The following is a 25,219-nucleotide window of genomic DNA, read 5'->3' on the forward strand; positions in this document are numbered from 1 at the left end:
TACAGCTTTTTAAAAGTGAGGAATCTCAGACAAGAAGGCAAACTTGTCTGCACACCCAATGCAAAACATGCATTGCTTTGCTCATACATACAGCTCAGTTAGAAAACAAAGCGTGAAAAACAGTTATAGACTGCAGTGTCCCCTCTACCTGTATTCCCAGACTCCCCATAAACATACAGTCCTTTCCCAAAGATACGCACACCCAGGGTTTAGATCCCACCAGTGAGAGGTGCAAGCTTAGATGACTGTGTGACACCACTATCCTCATGACTTGCCTCATAACAACAGCAGCTACTTTTCAGAAGAGGGAGCAATCTGTATTACAAACACAGGTGGTAAAGTCTACAAAACAGAAACTACGCCCACTGCTTCACAGACACAGCACAGGAGCCTCTGAAAGCACAGCTTACACCGTCACTTGTCACCATTCATGAGGTCACTTGCCTGGGGGGTGATGCCACACCAGAAGTTAGAATAGAGAGAGCGAGACTCGAGCATTGGTGCCACCAATGTCTTGTTCTCTGCTATCATCAGGTTCAGGGTTTGTGGGTTGGTCAGTAAATTATCCGTATCAACAAACTAAAGAAGAGGGGAAGAGAAAAAGAAAATTGTTATTAGATGAAACAATATGCTTCCCATGACATTATCTTGGGAATTAGGTGACCAGAGGCATGAGGTATTAGCAAAAACCGCTGAGCTGGTGGTTTTGATACCACAGTACATGTCTGGTATAGGTGAACACAGGAGTAGCTGCCCCTGTGACAGAAATATGGGCTGGGGAAAGATGTGGAGCTTTCAGAGGACTCCACAGAACTACTCCAGCGGAGGGCAAGGGAGATGCAAGGCCAAATAACAATGACGAAAAGTCACGTTGGTCTATTCTGTGAAGAGGATCAGGAAGAACTCTTGAAAAAACAGGCCCCACACCCTCACCTTCTTCAGAGGCTGCAGAAACACCACTATTAACTGCTGCTGCAGTGACCAAAAGGCACACATCTTTCCACAACTGTCCTGCTCATCTATTCCCCTTACATTTCACCAGAAGCAGGCAACGTTTCAGTCTGTGGGACTCTTTGCAGGTACTTACCCACCACCCAGACTATATTCAATCCTGACAAAAACAGCTTAGCCAGAACCCCTAACCCTGCGGACAAAGCCTTTGGCTTACCCAGGGACTAGTCCCCCTAACTGCAAAGTCTTGCTCATCAGAACATGAAATGATACAAGGCATCTCACTGCACAGAGCTGTTAATTTATGTGGAGAGGAAACCTTCGGACAGCCTCAAGTATCAGAGTGACTGACTACCTGAAAAGCTTTTGCCTGAGGACAGTTAATAAATCAAGCACTGTATTTACCAGGATGTAGTCTGACCACTTCTCTCGCGCCGCACGCAGGGCAGCCTGTCGGAGTTTCATCACATGGGTGAACCGGGAGCTTGGCCAATGCTTTGGCCCAATTTCTTCTGGGTAAGACCTAGCAAGGAAAGCAATCAAAAAAGTCTCGTTCCCTTGCTGCCTTCTGTGAAAAAGGAAAGCAGCATCAGAGTCACCTCAGGTAACTCAGGAGAGGTAAAAACAAAAACAAACAAAAAAAAGTGGTTCTGAGGGAAAAGGACTCCACGTTTCACGCTGGCATGTGCACGCAAGACAGCAGAAAACAGGCAGCATTACAGCATTTCCTGCTGACCAAGTGGCCACAAGCAAAATTGCACTGTCAAAACCAACAGTTTCTTCTGCAGCAGGCAGGCCCTCACCTGAGGAAAGCAGAGGTTACCCTCCTAAAATGAACTGAAGCTAATTTACCTCATCTGACCCTTTGGTAGAAAGTCCTCTGCTAGGCTTTAAGTCTATAAAGACAGCAGAATCAACACAGCTGAGGATGTGAATATGAAGAGCATTTTAGATTCCCCCAGGCTCTGTGTATTATTAGTAACTGTTAACACATTCTGGTAACACCTCTTAAACCAACAAACACCCAACACCCAAGCTCAGGGGCCCAGTCATGGGAACAAAGTTATGTGCATGTCTCTGTTTTCAGGATCAGACCTTTGCAACAGAGATGGAAGGAAACTTTGGGACAGATCCTTATGTGAGATATAATTCATGGCTGTGAAATAGTGCCAGCATAAGCCACTGAAGGAGCTAAGAATTTCAGAATTTTTATTACAGAACTTAAAAGGAAAAAAAAAAAAGTTTGACAAGATTAGGAAACATCAATTGCAATGCAAGGATTAAAAAAAAAAAAAATCAATAAAACAACCAGTCCTGGTAGGTTTGCACAACGAATGTCACACCACCACACTAAAGACCTCAAAAGTATAAGCAAGCTTAAACCAAAGTGAAAGTATAATAAATAATATTATAAATAGAAGAAATAGAAAATAGAACAAGATCAAGGAACAGCTGATCTTAATAATAAAAACCTAAACATGTTTCTTCTACTTCAAAATCATGTATTTCAGTAGGTGTAGTCCTTAATTCCCTGAAAAAGGATTGTCTTTAAACCTAACAGTATATTTCAAACGAATAATCCTGCAAATCATATGCAGAGGCATAATATGCTGAATTAAACGTAGTTCCCTGGCTCAGAATTTATTGAGTATTTGATGCCAGGGACAGAACTTTCACAGAAACTATGGGAACAGGGTATGATTTCTCTGCTCCCTTGCAGATAAAGAATAGCAGTTTTTAATCCCTGTAGCTTTTGATGTGATTTCTTTACCATGCAAAGAGAGCAACTGCAGATGCTGTATAACTGAATGGAAAATGCTTTCTTCTCCAAAGTTCTGCATGAATTGCTTCACTGAAATCAAAGACCTTTTTATGTGTTCCACCAGAACACAGTTTCAATAGAACAGACCCCACCAAAAAGAAAAAAGGAAAAAAAGAAAAAAAAAAATACAAAATTTGATATATAGTTTGAACAGCTTCAGCCAGCCCCTCCGTGCAGTACTCACTGCGGGTCTTCCATTGGCCTCCATTCCACATCATGGTAGAGGTTCTGCACGTTCTTCAGCCACTCTCTAAGGATTGCTGTGGTGTTATCAGCATTGTGATCAGTGGCTGCCCTAGAAAAATAAAAAACACAAATACCGCTGTTCATACAAGATTTAGGCACGAAGAGTAGTTAAATCCCTGAGTCTGCCTGTTTGCAGTGGGCTAGGATGGTATGAGAAAGGTTATGCTCACAACCTTTTCCCAGGCGGTAAATGAGTTGAACCAATGAGTAAATGAGTAAGAACCAATTTCTTACAAGCACATCCAGCTCCTGGTAAAACTCACTGCAGCTCCACAGATGTTAAGGCACACAGCAGAGCCCCACTCCCGCAAAAACACTCCCTTGATGAAGGCAACCTTGCACACCACTCCGCTTTCACTGGTCCCCTGCCTCCCTGGAACCCAGAAGCTTTGTCATTAAGCTGGCACAGGTCTGAACTCTGCTGGTAACGCCCACGTGCTGAACTCCCCTTGTTGACTGTCAGGATCACATCCCTTCAACTGCATTCAGTTCATCCTCTGGAATAGACAGGATGGCATCACATGATGAATGGATGGCCCATGGTGAGCCATGGTGAGTCCCAACTTTGGAAGCCCCAGGATTTTACTCTGCATGCTGTACTGCCCCGCAAGTACACCACTTAAGCTGCACGGCATGCTCCGCTGCCTCCCACTCCAGGGATCACTCTCGTCAATGTGGAGGCTCTGCTGAAACACCAGGAGGAGCCCCTGCTAAGACACACAGCAAGCAAGGAGAAGGAACGCCTTGCCTGCTGCTCAGCAGCACAGGGAATGATGGCCTAGAAAGCCACTTGCCTCCAGTCTGCAACCTGCCCAGCCCCTCACAGCTGTCCCCTGGATGGTCAGGCTGACACAGAGGTGGTGGGGAAAGGCAGGAATGCCTGATCTGATGTACAGCAGGATCAGGACCTTCACCCCCAGCTATAGCCAGCAAGCAGAAACACTGAGGCACAGAGAGATATCTCGCTTTCTTACTGAGACACAGAGGTCATGAATTTGTACAAAACACCCAGAGGAGCTTTGCGCAGACACCATGTTAAAAGCCAGTAACAGCACTCCACCTCAAACTATGGGACAGGAGAAACCTGCCTGCTTACCCTCCAGCCTCTGCATCCTCCCAGAAATCAGCATCCAAAGGATGTTTTTCCTGAGGGGTTGGGTAGTACAGCTTCACAAACCAAACAGGATGCTCAGAGACGCATCCCTGAGGGCCACTGCATGGAAAGGAGCCCTGGAAGCCACAGGCTCATCTCTGCCTGTGAGCCTCAAGTTTACAGGGGGGGGCAGGGGGGGGCACGCCTAGTCACTTCCCAGCTGCCCCCTCCCAGTATGCACTTCCCGGGGACTGGGACCTCTGCCACAGGACATCCAGCTGCTCCCACGGGCACAGCCACTCCCACAGCAAACTCCCTTTAGCTGAAGGGCTGCTCATTTTTCCTGGCCGGGAGGCAGGAAAGCACAGCTCCATGGCAGGATACAGCCAGTGCAGCCTCAGCTCTGCAAACTCCATGGGGAATTCACAGTCCCATTATATTCCTTTGGGAGTACAAACACTGGTTTAAATTCAAAAACACAGCCAAGAACTCAGATTTAAAGCTTATTTATAGTCAGAAGAACACAATAACTTAAGGACAGGAAGCTTATTTACTGAACATTGATTCCTGTTTATTAAAACAATAAATAAGGAAAGTTCAGCAAGCGAATGGACCTGGTTTCTTGCTCCTATCAACTGTTCTCACCTGAAGCTGGGTTCAGTTATAACTGTGGGATTTGCTTTTGACCAAAATCTTTAGACCCCACTGCAAATCTAGTTTTCACGGATGTTTAACCAGGTGAAAACTGCCAGTCACTGCTGACTGGGTAGAACAGACTACCCAAACTTGTCCCATGTATTGGACGGATTTCAGATCACTGACTCAGACCTCTGGCTGAGGACACTTGCTTGGGTGTCCCAGCCACTGCGCACTTCATTCGTCTTATTCTGCTTTCCTTCTACACTCCAGCTGCACAGGCACTGAATAACAGCTCCAAAACTCCTCAGATGCCATCAAACTGAGAAAAGGGTTTTTTGTTCATGGCTATAATGGGAGCTGCAGTACATCAAGAAGCTCCTGCTATGCAGTGGGACCACACGGCAACCAGGCATCATGCAAATCAAGTGAAGATGACGGGGCCATCCTGAAGAATGATGCTCACTCCAGGCTTTTTGCCATGTCCAGGCTAGTCCCTTAAAATAATCACACAGCTCAGCATGTGCACATTTCCCTCAGCAAGCTTCATCCCAGTCTCTCTAGCTCACAGAAGATGAGGTGGGAGATGTGGAGAGGTTTGCTAAAGCCTGGAGAGGAAAAGGAGAAGGCGGGTGGATGGGTGAGTCATGTTAGTCCTGGCATTGTGCTGGCTGCTTCTCTGTCTTGACCTGGAGATTTGTCTCTGTTCAGTGCTGTACATGCAGCTGGGACTCTCCATCCTGCCCCTGGTGGGGCAGCATGCTTAGCCTCCAGCACGAAGTGAGACATGCAAATAGCAACCCAGAGGAATCTCTAGAGCTGCCCACAAGGGAACTGCTAGAAGGAATATGGCATTTCACTGCCCAGGCCATAATGGTAGTGTTAACTAGAAGGTAAATTCCCAGCCCAGCGGATTTTTACGTAGAAACAGATGAGAAAAAAGCTCTGACACAAATAAAGGACTGTTGCCTTCAGGGCTATCCACCCAGTAGCATTTCTAAACCCTGAGTTCTCAAAGGCAATAAAGTTTGTCACACCCTAGATAAAACATGCCCTATGACTAGCAATTTGGCAAATGTTTGTTTTTCCAGCTTTAAGGAAGAAAAGAAGAAGAAAAGAAAACCCACCCACATTCAAAAAGGCAATTATTACTATTAGTTTCAGGACTATTCACATTTAACTTAAAGAAATCAGCACTTGCTGCTATTGGAATACGTGAGCCACTATAGTCCACCTACTCCCCCAGAAAAAGTAGCTACTATGGTGCTTGCAATACCACCGCATGGGGAAAAACAAGCATATATATATTTTTATTTATTTTTTAATGACAACCTCCACATGAGGAAAACAGGCAAATAAAAATATGAGCAGGACTTCCCACTGGCAGCAACAGCTTCTCAATCTGACAGGATATTCTGTCAATAAACACTTCTGTAATGGATGATCCGTAGGACTTGAAGTGGCTGAGTATCGCAGTTAAAGCTGCAGCGCTCTGGCTTAGTTGGATGGACCAGTTGGATCCTGTTCATTCTTAAACTGTGTAGGTATCACTAGCACCAGTGGCCTATTGTCCATGGTGCATACCTCCCCAGTTCTGGAAAACTGGCTGCCCTTTCCATGGGTGATGACAGTCAGGAAGGACTGAGATATAGAGAAAGCAGCCAACACTTTGCTGTGTCTAGTACAGCAAGACAGGGCCACAAGATGGGTCTGTTCTTGTGAAAAATCAATGGTAAGAAAGCATCGCACAGCTGTGCTCAAGTGTTCGAAACATCTGTGCAGTTGAGACCAAGCAGGAGCTACAAGAGTTAGAGGAAGAGAAGATACAGAGCTGGCTGGCAAGGAAGGAGGAGTATGATCCTTACCAATCATCCTCCAATCCCTCATCATCTTCATGGCTCTCTGCTGGACTTGTTCACACCCGTCAACACCTTTTTTGCATCAAGGGGGGCTTGAAGCCAGACACAGTGTCATGTGGTCAAACAATTACATCTAGCAAAAGGGGAGCAGTCCTTCCCCTTGACCTCCTGGCTGTGCTTCTGTTCAGCCCACCCAAGCTGCAGCTGGTCTTTGCCTCCAGGGCACAGAACTGGAACACGTTCAGGGGTACACCATAGCCCACAGAGCCCAAGGCCTCCCAGCAGAGCTAGTCGCCAGCTCTCATCATTGCAAAGGGTTCTTTCATCCCAGGAACAGGACTTGATGACTTTCAAGATTCCCTGCAGGCTACTCAATTGAAAGTCAATGTACTCTACCTGCAACTATTAATTAAACATTTAAAAAGTGAATTTCAGTAAAGATGGACAGGTTACATCAGTGACCTTTGCACTAACAGAGAGGCAACTTCATGTTCAAGAACTGATTAAAAATAAGTCACATTTGATTTAAAAAAAGCCTCCTGTAGGATTTACAACCTAAAGCCTGTGTGATGTAAACAGGAAAATCTGGCAGAATAACAAGAAAAAAAAAAAAATCTCCTGCCACACTTTTCAGAACAAGAAAAGAGTAGTAAAAGTAGAGTAGACCTCCAGATGAACACTTCTATTCAAGTAACATGGCAGCTTTTCCACTCAGATTTAAACCCATTTCCAATAAAAAGTTAAATTTTAAAAAAAAAGTTTGAGGAAGAATTTTCATATACGGGGATATGTTGGCATAACTATAACCACTTCAATATTTATTTTGGCTTTTAAAAGTAGTCTTACCATGGACACAAGCCCTCATTGTCCACACGCAGCAAAGTAGCCCCTCCCAAAAAAACTCAAGTACCATAAAGAGTGGAAAAGTAAACGCAGCATTAAGCACCTACTGTTTTAATTAAGTAAAATGTGAGTAGCAGCATATGAGGAAAAATGTGCCTTTTACAGATCACTTTTACAGATCATTTTTAGCCTGATATGTCTCCTCAAACTGTATGTTTGCAAGAGGGAGTTAATTTAGGCTCTGATGGTTCTCCTCCTTTCATCCCCAAAAGAAAAAAAAATGATCATTTTTTCACTTCTTCACATCCCAGTGTGCCCTCCCAAGCTATTTACAGTTTATTTACACCACAGGCAATGGGTCAGAAATTTTTAACTTTCACCATCACTAGAGGAAAAGTACTACAGGACAAAAACAACTCTGTGCCCCTGGCTCAAGAGTACGGGTCACATTGTGACACAAGTTTTGGGAAATTCCATAGCCAGAGGCTTGCAGTAATTTTCCTACTGAGTTTAACAACTCTCCCCTTTGGCAAACAGCTAGGGGAGAAGCACTTTGAACATTGTTAAGTATATGTTCAAAATCTGCACACCAGAAAGTTAAGGCTGGAGGCAGCTGGTTTGCAAACATGGAAGCTATGAGGATTCCCCTCCTTCCCCTCAGTGCTTTGAGGACTGCAGGACTTGAGGGTATGGGGTTCTCCACCCATCCCAGTGTGAAGTAATACAGAAGAGAGAAGCAATCAAGAATTCAGAGAGAGGTTACACAGCAGAACAAACAGCGATGGAAGTTCCCTTCTGTCAGCTGCAAAGCCGCTCCCCTCTCACATCTGAAGCAGTGAAACATGATGGGAAGCAGGTTCACTGTGGTCATAGAATCATAGGGGTTGGAAGACCTCCAAGATCATCTGGTGCAACCATCACCCTACTACCAGTGTCACCCACTAAACCATGTCCCTAAGCACTACATCCAACCTTTCCTTAAACACCCCCAAGGATGGTAACTCCACTACTTCCCCAGGCAACCCATCCCAATGCCTGACTGCTCCTTCTGAGAAGAAATGTCTCCTCATTGCCAACCTGAACCTCCCCTGGCACAACTTGAGGCCATTCTCGCTAGTCCGATCACTAGATAACTGTGAGAAGAGGCCGACCCCCAGCTCCCCACACCTTCCTTTCAGGTACTTGTAGAGAGCAATGAGGTCTCCCCCGAGTGTCCTCTTCCCGAGACTGAACAACCCCAGTTCCCTCAGCCGCTCCTCACAGGACTTGTGCTCCAGGCCCTTCTCTGGACACGTTCCAGGGCCTCGATGTCCTTCTTGTAGTGAAGGGACCAAAGCTGAACACAACTCGAGGTGCAGCCCAACCAGAGATGAGTACAGGGGGACTATTGCCTCAGTGGTCCTCCTGGCTGCACTATTCCTGATACAGGTCTCCAGCTGGATATCACTCCATTCGCTACCACTCTCTAGGTCCGGCTGTCCAGCCAGTTTTTAACTCAAAGAGCGTACTTGTCCAAGCCATGGGATGCCGGCTACTCCAGGAGGATACTGTGGGAGACCTGTCAAAGACCTTGCTGAAGTCTAGGTAAACTACATGAACAGGCTTTCCCTCATCCAAAAGACGGGTCACCTAGTCATAGAAGGAGATGAGGTTGGTCAGGCAGGACTTGCCTTTCATGAACCCGTGCCGACTGGGCCTGATCCCCCAGTAGTCCCACATGCATTGCATGATTACATTCAAGATGACCTGTTTCATCACCTTTCCTGGCACTGAGGTCAGGCTGACAGGTCTGTAGTTCCCCAGGTCTTCCTTACAACCCGTCTTATAGATGGGCTTCACGTTAGCTGGTCTCCAGTCATCTGAGACCTCTCCAGATGATAAAGACTACTGATAGATGATGTAAAGTGGCCCAGCAATCACATCCACCAATTCCCTTAGTACCCTCGGCTGGATCCCATCTGCCCCTATGCACTTGTGGCAGTCCAGGTAGAGCAGCAGGTCTCTGACTGTTTCCACCTGAACTGTGTGGGGGGTGTCTCCTGCTCCTCATCCCAGACTTCCAGGTTGGGAGGCTTAGTACCCCAAGAGTAAGTGGTCTGGATAGTAGCTAGTAAAGGCAGATGCAAAGAAGGCATTAAGAACCTCAGCCTTTTCCTTATCATTAGCGATCATATTCTCCTCTGCATCCAGTAAAGAACAGAGATTCTCTTTGGCCCTCCTCTTGCCATTATTATATTCATAAAAACATTTTCTGTTATCCTTGATCATAGTGGCCAGGTTGAGCTTGTGCTGGGCTTTGGCCTTCCTGAGTTTTTCTCTGCATATGTGGGCAACTTCCCTGTATCCTCCTTGAGTTTCCTGCCCCTTCTTCCACCTATCATAAACTCTAGTTTTCTCCCAAATACACAGCAAAAGTGCCATGTTCAGCCAACAAGGTCAGAAAGTTTCCTGGTAACATCCTTGACCCGGGCCCCAGGTAGGCAGCAGACTTCCATACGGGGCCCTCTGTTCCCTCCAGAAATGAGTCTCCTATGACCATTACTCTTCTTTCCTTCTTGTTGGAGGAAGTCTTGAAGCATGGTCCCCTACTTCTTTTTCATTGCAGGCAATTACACACCCGCGAGGAATGTGGCAGCTCAGGCATGACTCTCCTTCTGCTTAGATTAAAGACTAGCATGGCCACTTAGCCTGCCACCTTCCAGCATATTAAGAAATGTGGAATTCTATGGTCATCCGTAATGAAGCCACCTCCCACCAGCACAAACCCTCATCAGGAATCTGGCTAGTCTCTGAAGAAGCCTGAGACACCGAAGTGCCATTGGTGAATGGCTTGCTCCAAGCTAGCAGAGCCATGTGCCAGCAGGCCCGAAGGCTGTGGCCAAAGCGGCCTAGGAGATGCTCTGAGAGGGCCTTAATGCACAGCCCTTGAAGCAGGGTTCTGCATGCTCATGACAGTTTCTGCCCAGGGAAATAACCCTGTAATTCAAACCCTGCAGAATTAGAAAGGCCATGCAACCTCACCCAGCCCTAGCCATTGCTAATGAGGTGCTACAATGGTTCACACAAGAAGAACGGAGCAGGGGGCATGAATTTAACAGCTTAAGCTGAACTAAAAGCAAAGCAGAGCTAGGGAAGACAGCAAGGTCCTTGAGTTTGTAAGACTTGCTAAGTCTCTGACTTGTTTGGATCTTGCAGCAAAAGCCCACTGCAGCTTCCAGTCACCTTTGGCAGCTCAGAAAGATCTCCCTGGTCTGAGCAGAGAACGGAGCTCAGCATCAAAGAGGCTACCCTGACTGACAACAGAGCTTATTTTGGGTGGGAAATCAGCCCTGCCAAAAGTAACTGAAGAAATAAAATCCAGCAGTAGAGTCCTAATGCGAGTCAAATACGAACACAGATTTCCCAAAACAAATGGTAAATAAAGTAACAGAAGAGCCATTTCTCCCTGTCTTTTTGAACACTGCCAGACTTAGAAAATTAATTCAAAAACACAAAAACCACTGAACTGGCAATTTCCACTGTGAACCAGAATTACCTTGACTAGGAGGCAGTACAGCTGAGAGAGACCAGAAGAGAAGGTATGGATCCTAAAGGGGAGGAAAAAAACATTCAAAACAAGACTGAGGCAAAACACTTTGGAAACCCAGTGAAAAAGCAGTCTCCCTCCCACCCCAGTGCAGGTGACTTCCACTGCCTCTCGTAAAACTCCATGTGTAGGGAAAGAGCTGTTCAACATCCAGTTAGGCAACTCTAACACTTCATTTCAACTGTGAAAACATCTTTATCTACCAAAGAGAAGAAAGTGGAGTTGTTACTATCAACTACTTTGATGGCCTCTTGTACAGGATCTTCTCAACAGCACAGCAAGCCAAACAGGACTCACTACACCTTTCAGATACTGCCCCATTAACAGAAAAGTATGGCTCTCATTCACTCAGCATCGAGGGGACTCGGCTAGTTTTTGTTTCATTAGAAATGCTCTGTTGCTTTGTAGACATTGGTGCTGCTCAGTGGACTGCCAGCTCTACCTTGTAGCCATTAATCTGCAAACGATACCTCAAGTCCCTCTGACACCAATGGGATCAGATAACACAGCCTGGGACCCAGCCAAGCCAGCTCACAACAATGCAGTTCAGAGACTGAACAGATGTAAACTTTTCTTGCCACTGCTTAATTTTGAACAATTATGCTCACAACACTTCATTAATAAGGACTCAGCATTCAGGCTCACATTCAAAGAACTGTTTAAGCATTTAATCAGGTTGCTAAAAATTCAACTGTGTCCGTAAGACTTTGGCTCTACAGGGAATCACCATATGTTCTACGGTTTTCCTTAATTAAAGGCAGGCTTTTTGGCATACCTTGTTTTTTGATCTTGGATTTTTTGTTGTTTTGTTTATGGTTTATATTCTTCTTGTTTGCCTTGTTGTTTTTTTGTTTTGTTTGTTGTTTTTTTTTTTTTTTGTTTGTGTTTTTTTTGTTTTGTTTTGTTTTCCTCTCATTCAAACTGGGTCCTCAGATGTGAGTTCCCAGTGGAGAGGCAGCTGGGGCCTGGAGAAGTGGCAGGGAATGGTAGGAGCATAAAGCCAATCACAAGAGCAGTGAGGCTCTCCAGGCTGGGCAGCTGTACAAGAACAGGACCTCACAGTGCAAGAATGCAACAAATGTGTCTCCCCTCTAACTCATTCTCCTTGCCCCTCAGCAGCTTGTGGATAACAGATTTTGCTGGCAGCAGCAGTGATTCCTTCAGTGATGTTCCAAGCCTAAGTGAGAGAATGATTCGCAGATGTGTGTAAATGTATGCATATGAAAATGCACCAGGGTCTTTGCTCTTTTCACACTACCTCAATAAATCTCCCAGACATTCTCGGCTCTCAACCCAGAGCAATACAACCGCAGAGAGGCATGACACAGCTCTATGGCTGGATTTAGCATATAAAGAAGAGATTGAGTACGTGGAGACTGACCTCTGAAGTGCAGTTTCCCAGTCACACTGCTGTAGACACACTGTAGGAGATAGAAGTAGTGTCTCACTCCCCCAGATTCTGGGGTTGCTGCTAATAGCACAGTGCCATGACAGATACATGCTTAAGCCCAGAGGACACAGACAAGAGCCTCTAGAAAGCACATGAGGGGAATCAACATCTCCATAGAAAAGACATCAGACTAGGGCTGCTCACAGCTGCCTCAAACATAGTCAGAAATTCATGTGTAATGGCTTCTCTGAAATCCATACACAAGGGATTCTTCTGCAGTGCAACAGAAGTTCCTGCCACTTCATTCCCAAGTCCCTTCTTTGTCTTGCTTTACTTCTCCCCATGATAGCTCCAGCATGGACAGATCTTTCAAGCATACAAAAAAGAATATCTGCATCTGGCCTTGCAAGCATTTAAACCAAGGAGACCTGGCTTCAAAGGAACAATTCCCATGAAGAAAGCCCAGGAAATCCCATATGCACAGGATCAAGGCTGTAACTGGCCTCTGAAATCAATTTGCTCAAATAAGGAACTAATTGCAACAGTTCCGTAACTTCTGAAGGGATAACTTGTTCCCACCAATGCTAGTTGAGGCCCCAGGTAACCCAAGATTAATGAAAGCGTGTGAACACCTGGGAAGGAATGCTGATATTTAGAAATATTTTGGTTCTGGTAACAACAAGATAGATTTTGAAGGCCAGAATCTGCTCAAATTTAGATGCCCAGTACTGATTTTTCAATAAGCATGTTGAGCCCATACCCCCTTATCAAGGGTTCCCCAAAACACGAACATCTGAAAAGTCCTCAGTCCCTGTACCAAGCTTGCTTAAGAACGACTGCTAGGCTCCCACTGCCTGCCCTGACTCCAGCAAAAAGCCTCAGATCAGGCACCACCAGGTGCCTAGAACAGGAGGGAGAGGCAGACCCAAGTCATTGCACTCAGCAATTTACTTTCATATTTTTCCCCCTTACCATCCACAAGTTATAAGCTGGTCCTACATATAGGAGAAATCATGCAGTGCCTGCCCCCAGCTCCTGTACAACCCCATTAGAGCTTTCATCTGGAGGTACGTTTTACATTCTTTATAATCCTACATATACAATATTCAGACTTAAAAAATGTAAAAGTGGGTTTTGCAGTGTGCCAGGAAAGAAAACAAAGCATCCCTCTCCACCAAGGTGTGTGGTGTGGTCGACGCTGGAGGGAATGGATGCCATCCAGAGGGACCTGGGCAGGCTTGAGAGGTGGGCCTGTGCAAACCTCAAGGTTGGAGTTGGTCTTTAAGGTCCCTTCCAACCCAAACCATTCTATGATTCCTTGATTCTATGATCTACCTTTACCTTCCTGCCTTTCTCTGAACCTCACCTCTCATGCAAGAGAACTTTACATTAAAGATCACAAGCGTGCTGTTACTACTGCAAACCAGTATCTTTTCTTTTGCTCACTTGAGGATGAAGCCATTGTCCATGCTGTAATGGCATGCCTCGACTGACTTATCCTTTGCCTGTTTCGAAGGAAGATAATACAATATTTATTGTATAGGCAGTCTGAAGAGAACAGGGTTAGCTGAACAAAACTGTTATGTGGTTGAGACAGGTGTGCTCCATTCTTCCACTGAAGTGTTTTCAAGAATACACCTTTTTAGACAAGACATTAAGGAACTCTTGACTTAAAACATTTGGTATGCATTTCTTTCCATTATGAATTGATTTTCATTCTGTTTATATCCTACAAGACTTAATCATCCATTAGGGTCATTTTAACACACACAGAAATAGTTTTTCTCACAATCCAAATACTGGAAGATTATGTGGCTGCAAATAAAAATTATTTTAGTCATTCGTTCCTGTCAGCCTGCACTGAACAATGTAAAACAATGGGAAACAAACTAAATATTCTGTATCAGTCTACTAATTAGGAGGAATTATAACAGTAAAAAGAAACACACCAAGCTAATTCTGGAGCAGAGGCAAATCCAGTTTTTACTGATTGAGAATCTGCTCTGTGATCTGGAAACTGGCGGGATGTTTTGGGACATTAGAAGTGTCTTACGCAATAATTGACCCTTTCATGTGACAACTTTTTAGATACACATCAATAAAGGCACGGTTCTCAAAGGTTTTCAGCGAAATTTTCTTCTAGGCCGTGGGAAACAAAATAGGAGTACAATGATTCGCATCTCAAGCCAGAACAAGACAGTGAAAGAATTTGATGAGTGCTAGTAAGAGTGTTCTCCAAGATGAAACACAGATTCAGCATTTGGAAGGGAGATCTGCTTCAAAGTATGAAAGAACTGTAGGAGAAATGTAAGAACAGGCCATAAACTGTTCTTTCTACAAGCAAAGTAGCAAAGAAGGCTTGACTATCAAGAAAGATTCCCTGGAAAGAGGAAAAAAAAAGCTGAGGAGATGCTCAGAGTTACTCAGTCATTGAACATCAATGACATTTCGTATTTTCACATCAGTAGGAGACTCCCTGCAACTTCCAACCTCTACGCACAGCCTGATGCAAGCATTGCTGAAATACGCAGGAGATTTCTTTCACCTCCAGTGAGCTTCAGATTACAGCTTGCTTGGCCTTCTGATGCTTCAGGGAGGTCATTCAGTAGTTTACGTTTTTCATTTGTCTTTCCAAAGTTGTCATCTTTCCCTCCAAGCGTGGTGCAAAAGTAATAAAGGCAAGTCACTTCTACACGTCAAAAAGTCTGCCTACATTCATTTCCATATCAGACTTCTTCCTATTGAAAGCACAAGCATAAACACGGTGCAACCCAGCTGCTGGGACAAAGCTGATCTGTGCTGCGCATAACATGTTCTTGGCATGCTCAGCACCCTGCAGACTCTGTGAGCAACATGCAGGCTTCCTTCCACACAGACTACAGTCAGTTGGAGGGCAAGGAACATATCCCAGCAATAACAACTGAAAGAGACACCAGGCAAACAGGATGATGAGAATCCTTGATGCTCCTGAACTGGAGGGACATGTCACTTGGTCATCTTCTAGCCTTGTTTAAATAAATAAGGCCTGCTTTGCAGCAAGGCAGCTACTTGGTCTTAGCTGTCTTTCAACAGTCCTAATGCAGATGAAGCAACAGTAACCATCACCCCAACATATGTGCCTGAAGCTAGAACACCAGCCAGACCCTGCACCTCTCTGGCAGACCCAGGAAATCCTTCGCTGTTGCTGCAGACAGAATAGTACTGTCAATAGGAAAACAGCACCAAGCCCTCCGGGCCTTATCTCCAGCAAGCTCCTACCTGCCTACATACTCAGGTGCAGAGACATGACAAAGAAAATCTCAACAGTAAGCCTTTTGTGTCTGCACAGTGATTTCTGGAAAATGTGGCACAAGTACTAAGAGAAATCTTCCAGTACAGCAGGTTTGGAGAACTTCGTGGATTCACGTACACACTTGCTGTGCTACAGCCTGCAAAATACCACCTCTTTAGTCTTTTGGACAGCAGTCATGTTGCTCTGTAGTAAACCTGCACAGCTGACTGGAGGACCTGTTCTGCAAGCAGCCCCACATGCTGAGAAGGCTTCCTTGGTCAGCAGCCGCGCAGAGCTGGAAGAAGCTGAGAGACACATGCCCCATGGGGGCACATACATTCTGCCAGGCACAGCCATCCAGCTTTGCCTACAGAGGCTTGGAATAGGGCAGAGACAGGCAGGCAGGAAGTCTGGACCTGGTCACCACACCAAGTCCAGGACTGGCCAAGAGCAGCACCCTGAGCAAGCAGTCGCTCAGCAGCAATACAGCCACCAGAGAAGTATCCCTTCTGAGGAGTGGGATGTTCCTTATGGAACATCCTGTTCCTGGGGTATGCAGGCTGATGAAGAAAAGTATTTGAATTCAGTTGCACCGTACTGTGTAGCATCTGATCAAGACAGATGCCGAGACAAAGCAGAAGACAAAGCTTTTGGCTGAAGAAGGACAGGCTCCAGGAGATGAGGAGCAGCCCTGGGCTGCTCTGCCCACCAGCCACGCACACACAGCTGCTCACCGGCTCTCCCCCTTCCAGCTCCACACAGCTCTCTCACTCTGTAGCTGTTGAAAGGAAGGAGCTTGGCAGAGCCTGCACTACAAATACACCCCCTGGCCAATTTACGCTCAGAAATATGACTCTGCATTTCTCCTTCGTGAAAGGACGCACTGTTTGGGGAGGGAGCGGGCTGTGGTAGGAGCATGCACCAGTTGAATCGATTGCTAGAGTCACAGAGAAATTTTAGCCCTGCTGTCAGAGCGCAAAGTATTGTTGTCAAAGGCAAAGCTCTCTTTTTGCAATGCTCTCCCATGGATAATTTTGCCAAGTTTACAAGTTTAGACCTTGATGTAGAGCTCCTGATTTGCTTTGCACAGGCAAAAGCACACCCAACAATTAAATTAACATTAATTTCCTCTCATTATTTATACACAGGAGTCTCTTTCCACTCCGATGATCTGCAATGGACCAGGAGTGGAATAAAAATACGAACTTGAACCCAGTCAGGAAGGGTAATTCCTTCCTGATTCTTAGAGCAGATCAGTAGGAGGTACCTGGCTGTACTATACCAGGCATTAGACTTACAGAAACAGCCAAAGTCTGGAAGATTTTTTTTCAAAGGAATACATCTTCATTATTGCTCCAGAGCAGCAGTTTTCAGACTGTGATCAGCAGACACCTGGAAATTATTTCTTATGTGTTTGTGAAAGGTAACTTAAGAGAAAAGCATGTCTAGGGTACATAAGTCAAAGCTTGCTCTGTTGGGGTCTGCAATCCCACAGGAAAAATGCATTGGGTTTGCAATCAGCCCACAAACTACCATTCCTCTTTCACTTGCTCTACAAGAATCAGGATCAAGACCCCCATCAGAATCAATGCCTTTATTTAATCTTCATTATGTGATCCACAGTGTAACCTAAACAGGCAGCAAAATTAATCAGTGTACCTAGAAACTCACATAACTTCTGTCACTACCAGAAATGCAAGTTTATTCTTACAGTGCCAGATAACTGGATTAATGCTGGCATGGGCACGTAGTAAACACTCCTGCTTTCCTGGGAGGTCAGGGAATTACTGTCTGCCTACAGGCAATCTAGGCAAGCAGAAGGAAGATAAAACCCCAGGTGCTTATAACATTTAGTACACAGGAATAAAGACAGAAATAAATTTCTTGGCTGTTTCCCCTGTACTAACAAGTCAGCATCCTGTGGGATGGTAAGTGTTGTCAGAGAATATGCTTTTAAAATGGAGGTACAGCAAGTAAAAGTCAAGCAGGGGGCTCTAACAAACTCCTGGCAGGAAGGAAAGTTGCCACAGCTTTGTCTTCCCTTCACATGAGGCCCAGACACAGCTGTAGAAGGCTCTCACCTGCACAGTGCCCCATCCACAGAGAACCAGAGGCAGAACCATCAGCAACTGGCCTTATTGCCCTCCCACAGAGCAGAACTGCCAGGGAACTTGCCACAGGGGTCTAGAAGCTCCTGGTGCCAGCTTAACACTGGACACAGCACTGCTTCACAGCTCAGCCAAGAGCTTTGGAGGCCCCATGCATCAGAGCTGATACAGGATTTGTGTTGTTTATCCATCATGTGTGAACATGAGGCATTGCTGAGTGCTGAGGCGCATTCTTAGCCATTCAGGTACCTGGCTAGTGGGAAACACCACAGCCAGCTGTAAAATCACAGAGCTAACACCTCACCCCACCAAAGGAAAAAGAGTTTCTGCTTTTTACAACAGGTCTGAATCTGACTCACAACATCAAAAATGACATTCAAAACAAAACAGAAAACTATTAGTGGTGTACTGGATGCCCCTTCACAGTAGGAAGTGAAGACTGAAGCATGAAATCCACCCACCACCATCTCCAGCTACTTCCAAAGACATCCAAGGTGTCAATGACAGCTGCTGCTGCTGGAAAAGGCAGAAAACACAACTAGGAGGTCAGCCATAGCACGAGGCTGCTCCTAGGCTGCTACTCCTAAGATGTCGCTGCCTGCCACGTGGTGAGGAAATGAAAAGGGCCCAACATGTGCAGGCCAAGGCAATCTGTCTTTAAAGCAAGGCATGTGCACTGCCTTTACTGCTTGTATGAACATTATAAAGGGCCATACATTGAAGGTAGTACAAGAAAATTAAAAATAATGCAAGCATTCAGCAGAACTCCAACTCATTAGTTACTGTCTCCAAAGGGTAAGACAGAGAATGGCTACAGAGCTGCCCTCTCTGCAACAGGGAAGAGGTTCTCCCGGTCAGCAGAGCAGCCCCAGAAGGGCAGGTTTGCTCTTTAGCTATTGCTCAGTACCCAGCCGTGGATAAGCCTGCACCGTATGTTATATTGCACTCCCCATTCACACTCCCCTTCATGGGCTTTACTCTGCTTCGAGGCATTCCACTGGCTCCAGGAAGCTCAGTCTCTGCTGTACAACAGCTTCATGTGCTATCAACACAGTAAGACCGGCAATCTGGGCCTGACTCGGTCCCTGGGGGACACCACTTGCAACAGCACACCAGCTGGACTTAACTCCATTAACCAATACCCGCTGGGCACGGCCCTCCAGCCAGTTCTTTACCCAGAGAAGAGTGTACCTGTCCAGTTTCCCCAGGAGAACACTGTGGGACACCGTGTCAAAGGCTTTGCTGAAGTCTAAGTAGACTACATTAACAGCCCACATCTACCAGTCTGATCACAGAAGGAGATGAGGCTGGACAAGCATGACCTGCCTTTCGTGAACCCATGCTGGCTACGCCTAATCGCCTGGATGCCACGCAAGTGCCGTGTGATCTCACGCAAGATGATTTGCTCCATAACTTTCCCTGGAATCAAGGTCAGGCTGGCAGGCCTGTAGTTCCCCTGGTCCTCCTTAACGGCCTTTCTTGTAGATGGGAATCACATCAGCAAGCTTCTAATCCTCTGGGACCTCTCCAGGCAATCATGAACGCTGACAGATGGTGGAAAGCAGCCTGGTAACTACCTCCGCCAGCTCCCTCAGCAGCCTAGGGTAGAGCTCGTCTGGTCCCATGGACTTGTGACATTCCAGATGGAGAAGCAGGTCTCTAACTGTCTCTTCCTGGATCACAGGGCTTCCTGGATCATAGTGGGCTTCGTTATCCTCTCACTGGCACAGGTTTCATTTGGTAAAAAGTACTTTACTCCAAATTTTGGTTTCACCAACATTAAGCAGTCATGACTAAATTACTTTAGAGTTGCACTTTGCAGAAGCCAGCATAGAACTTGGGACTTCTTAATTTTGGCCTAACCTTTAAGTAGCCAGTTAGACTGGAAAACAGAATTTTTCTGAACTACATGGAATGATACAGGGCTTCAAAAAGAATGGATTATGTCATATTTGCTGGCAAGTGGCTGAAAATTATTTATATATAATTAAGAGATTAGAAAAACAACCACTTCTGCCAAGCTGGAAAAAAATATTCAATGCTTGTATATGAAAGAGTTTTGGTGGATGTCATCTGTAATTTTGTCCACCACATTTTAGATGAAGAAACAGCTGGAAAGGTGGCACCTTCTATACTGAGAGGGTTATGAATATAAAAGAAGGCACAGCACTCTGTGAGCAAGAAATAGCCAATGTATCAATTCAAAATTTTCTGAATTTCTACCAGAGACAGATTTTTACAGTTTCTCACTTTGATGGTTGGGTGTACTCATCTTCTAGGTGCCTCTGGGAATTAGGTAACATGAATCAGGTGGGTTAGAGGGCGTGCCCAGAGGCCCCTGAAACCTCCAGCAAAGGTCATAGCCTCCATGCGCACTGCACTGAGGCAGCATTAGAGCTCCATTTTGCAGAGAGGGAAACAAAAGCAAAGAGATTAATGGATTTTTATAAGTCACAAAAGATGAGTGGGTATCAGGGATGGGAATGATAAACCGAGCCTACCCTCCCTTCTGGTATATACACAAATAAATTACAAACATTCAGCTTTTGTAGGGCTGTTTACTTAACACATTCACAGAGTATTTGTCATTCTAGTGGTAAATTTGCAGCCATGGCGATCTTAAGAGCAAATTTTCCTCCATGTAGCTTTCAAAAATCTCACAAAAGCTCTAAGGCAAAGCCTCCCTTCCTGCTCAAGTATTTTGCCTTCATCACTGAAAAAAGCTCTAGGTTTTTGAAGATGTACTTCTAGATTTATTTTTTAACGCAGTGAAGCACTCGCACTTGGAGGAGTCCAGCCTCCGCAGTGGCATTACTCCACATGACTTACTACTCTTTTAGCATCTCAGCAGGACACCCATATCTGCTGAGTTCCTTGGTCACAAGACAGCTCCCTTTGCCGACCTTGTGATCTGGCCCTGGTTCCATCCCCACAGGCTGAAAAGGTGCAGTGTGCTGCAACTGTGAGGTGGTTCATTAACTGCCTCACATCTTTTTGTACTTTGAAGGTCTCATCTCTAAGCAAGCTGTCCAAGTGGGCAGCAAAACCTGTTTTTAGTTTTGCCACTTGAGTGCCCAGCTGGGCAGGAATGTTCGTCACCTTAGACATACACCACAGCATAGAGAATGCTCCGAGAGCAGGTCCTCCGAACTACGGCTATATAATCCACAACCTCATCATGAAACAGAACAGTGTGCAAGAAAAGCATTTCTACTTTTAAATTCCAAATACTTTAGGGTAGCTAAAACTGAGTCTGAATCTCTTTTATTTGTCATCTCATATGAAAGGTCCAATTCTGCACTCAAACTGATGGGAAGCGATGCTACACTGATGGCTAACTTAACTCTAAAGAGTGAAAGAAACACAAAAAAGTTCATGGCATTTCTCTAATCTCATACATAAAAAGGAATGCAGAGTAATATGAGAAAAGCTGTGTATTTCTCATTCCCAATAAGGAAATGGGATTGTTTAAATTAAGTGGCATTTAAACAAAACGTGGGATTGTTCCCATTATACTACAGGACCTTACGCCATGCGGACATTCTCACTCTGCTGGTCTGCCCTCTCTGTGCGGGTTTGAGAGTAGAAGGATATGCATGCCCCATTTAGTTTGGCTTACAGCTTAATCCGGACCACAAAGACACAGTCTGAGAATAAATTTTTTTCCCTTCATTGTGGGGTTGTAAATAAAGAAAGGAAATGAGCACTTAATCTCAGCAGCCACTTATTACTGAATTTATTGGATAATTGGAAGCTCCATAAAATATAAATTTACCTTTATTTTGCCGAGTGTGCTTTCCATCTGTGCTGCCACCAGTGTGAGACATTCACAGCATTAAAATAGCTGTAGCCAGGGAATGAACTGTACAAGATAAGGTCAAAGACAGAGCTTTCTACCATCAGTGGAGAGATTCCCACGCACATCTGCAGGCATTAGATCCAACAGGGACATCCACTGACCCAAATAGCCCTTGCTTCTATCACAGTACTTGTTCAGCAGCATCCTTATGCCTGGACATTTGAGTTCCCTAGGGCTCTGAAGCAATTTCAAAGGCTAGAAATCTTAATTTTTGGAACATCTGACAAGCTGATCACAAGGCACTGCTGTGGTTGGGATGAAAACAAGGAGAAGCGTCAGCTGAGTGTGTAGGAAGCCAATCCCAAGCTTGCCCTTTTAGTGAAAAGCACCATCCACACCGTGATTCCAGTAGTACAATCAGAATGGCAGATAGCATAAAACAATAGAACAGTAAAAACAAATAAATCAAGTATCCACTTAAAATAACACAGGGTGCTTTTGAAGGCTTTGGGTTTAAAATAGCAATGTAATATATAAGGAGACACACAAACTGAAATCTAATTCCTTATTTAGCTTTTCTTTACCAAGTTCCTTAAAAATTCTTAAATGTTCTGTTCCCACAGAACATTTAACCTGCTATATACCACAGGTAAAGCACCACTTAGTGTCACCTAAGTAATTCAAAAATTTTAGCACCACCTGCTTGCCACTCAAAAAAAAAAAAAAGAAAAAAAAGGTTTGCATCTGAAACCGGTTCAGGCTCTTTTTCTGAAGGCTTTCATATAAGCCATCAAGAGTTTCACTTGAAATCCATGCAACAGCAGCAACTGATACATGTATATCCCATGATCTGCAAACGGCCTATGTCATGTAAGTAAGCGGCCACTAGAGGGATTTCTTCAATAAATGAAACAGAAGTAATCAGTTAATTTCTTCATGGAAAAACTGAGACAAGTTCTGTCTCAGTTGAAAAATCATTTGGTCTCTCCTAAACATCTGCCAAGTTTCTCACTCAGTCTCTGTCTGGGAGAACCCAAAGTACAGATAACAGGTTTCCGAGCTATCAGTCTGCTGAGGATGTCTCCAGTCTGTAGCTTTTTCCTCATGCTTCAAACCTTGCAAGACCATTTCAGCATAAACTGTTTCTGCCCTGTCACGATTAAGTAGACCGTTTGTGCTAAAGTGTTTCATTAGCCCATTCAGATCGAGTAACCTGATATAAGATCTAACAAGCTGAAAACTCAGTTTCATTGGCTCCTTAGTTGGTTTCTTCCAAGTGTATTCATAACTTCCATGCCAGAGTTAGCGCTGCTTTATTGCTCCATCTGTGCTGTCCCTTCAGAAGATCTGCAGGAAACATATCTTTGTTGGTCGAGTATATCTGGAAGGAATCTCCCAGAGCAGAAAATGCTGGAGTTTTGGTCCCTGTGCTGTGTGGTTGAACAGCTACGTGCCCAAGCTGTTATAACCAGATGTTTTTCTTTATCTGCAGGCTGTCCCAAAGCATATGTGTAGTAACCAACTTGGCCACGCACTCCGCAGCAGCAACAGGAGCTGGTCAGATTTGTCAGGCGGGCGATAACTGCTGTAATATGTAATTGCTTTCCCTCAGAGTTCTCAGTCAACTGGAGACATAAAAAAATAACTGAGAAAGACTTGAACCAGGTTTCCCCTCAGCAATTCTCCTCCACGGTACATTGAATTTATGCTTGCTAGCATTTGAGATTTAGATCCGCCTGCTCTGCAGGGGGTGGGCAGTCTGCATTCAAGCAAAGATGCAGTCTGCAGCCCGAGTGAGTGCAGCAACAGATGACAGTCCGCGCAGCACCCATCTTGCAACAGACAATACAGCAAACCCGAAGGTGAGTGAAGCTATCTGCACATTGAGTATGTGATCTTTGCTACCAGTGTGGTTGCACCAGGTTTGCAACTGGCTGAGTGTAGAAAAGAAGTGGCTGCTTTACTTAGCTCTAGCCTAGCTCTGAACACACCTTCTTTTCCTTTAAACCTGTATCTATATTTATGAAGACTGTCTGGTCCAAAAAGACAGGTGTGATGTTTGTAGTCACAACATGAGGAAATCCCACCAATAGCAGTTTGATTCTTGTTCTGTAAAACAGAGCTTCCTTCAAGGCCCAGGTATTCAACAAAAAATCCTGGCAACAGCTGTAGCTTGTATGAAGAAGTCAGAGCAGCGTTCTGCCAGCAGACAGCTATGAGCTCACTAGTCTGAAATAACTCATTGACAAGACTTTTTGTGGACACAACTCACTTGTTTGTGAGAGACATAAGGATGGAGGGCAGCGAAGGGGTGAGTGCATTGGTGCTAGGAGGGATTAAATGTGTAACATAAACCTGCTCCATGGTTTTACGACGATAATTTGTATTTAAATCCTGCTTTACATTCAGAAAATAATAAATTAAGATATTTAGCAGCAGTGACATTTTCAAATTCCATTTGCACACACTGAACTCATTTCAGATTAGTGTTTTGAAAAATAGTGCAACCAACGTCTCCAACAGCCAGAGCTGGAGGAAAAAAATATTTGAAGAGGCAAAAGACCCAAAAGCAATTATTATTCTCTGCTAACCTATTTAGAAGAGTCTGGGTAGGCTCCTCCAGAGCACTGAGGCCAGTCACAGATGACAACTAAGTGGAAACTTCATCCAGAACTTTCTACTGACGACTCATGCATCATTTGGAGCACACCAGCAGTATCCAGAAACTGATTTATGTTAGCGAGTCAAGTAAATCTAATTGCACATTACTGGGAAAAAGAAGTATGGTTCTGGTCTACCACCTTGCTGTTCCTTACTTATTTACAAGAACTGGCTATGCTGGTACCTCTTCCCAGCAGTCGTTAGAACTGCCTGTTTCATTTCAGGTCCAAAGAAATTTCTTTTGCTTTGTCAATAGAACATCAGCCCTCAGCCCACACCAGCCTCTTCCTAATTTTGTCAGCTCTACAACATTCTGGGGCCTGGAAGCTATGGGCTCCCCAGCCTTGCTCTGAAAGCAGATAACAAACAGGATACATACACATCAGGAGCTGAGTGCATCATGCTTGTCTGTGCTATCAGCAACAGGCCTCTTTCTGAACCTTTGGGACGTGAATATCTGCAGGTAGCTCAGCCTGCAGCAGCCTGGAACTCCCAGAACCCAATCCTGACCTAAGCTGTTCCATGTAGCAAATGAAAATAGAAGGAACTCACCTCTTTCAACATCCCACCTGACAGCACCGAGTAACGCAACCAAGACAAATCATAGAAGCTACAGAGTTCCAGGCATGTACACAGCCAATGCCAACCTTCTCCCTAACTCTACTGGCCACACAAAAATCCAGCAGTAAATTACAATTTCCAAGTCTTATCCCTAACCATACTGCCCCTCCCCAAATCCCAGTTCACTCAGGAACATAAGATCATAACGCAAGTGCTCCACCAATACCAGCTCCTTCTCTACATCTATAGATTCTGCACAGGTTCTGCACTGGAGTTCAAAGTCCCAAGACAAACTCAGCTCTAACCCTAACCAAGTAAGGGATGATATCTACAACAACAACAAAAAAGATTATCTATCAGACATTGGCCCCTCACTGACAACTCCTTGACTGT

At 44.9% G+C, this 25,219-nt stretch overlaps 1 protein-coding gene across 4 annotated transcripts in view; it reads right to left on the reverse strand.

The window, feature by feature from the left end:
- The window catches only part of COLGALT2 (collagen beta(1-O)galactosyltransferase 2), a 114,812-nt gene that overhangs the window by 14,785 nt on the left and 74,808 nt on the right, over positions 1 to 25,219 (reverse strand). For 3 of the 4 annotated variants that reach the window (XM_068691111.1, XM_068691110.1, XM_068691109.1), the window contains 3 exons: positions 2,958 to 3,068; positions 1,357 to 1,474; positions 445 to 579 (listed from right to left, as the gene is read on the reverse strand). In XM_068691111.1, coding sequence (XP_068547212.1) covers positions 445 to 579; positions 1,357 to 1,474; positions 2,958 to 2,971 — 267 coding nt within the window. In that variant the 5' untranslated portion in view covers positions 2,972 to 3,068. Of the gene's footprint in view, positions 1 to 444; positions 580 to 1,356; positions 1,475 to 2,957; positions 3,069 to 4,115; positions 4,137 to 25,219 lie in introns of those variants that run through there. The other variant, XM_068691112.1, reaches the window with a different exon arrangement.

This window comes from Anas acuta, chromosome 8 (assembly GCF_963932015.1).
Source record: "Anas acuta chromosome 8, bAnaAcu1.1, whole genome shotgun sequence".
NCBI classification, from domain to species: Eukaryota; Metazoa; Chordata; class Aves; order Anseriformes; family Anatidae; genus Anas; species Anas acuta.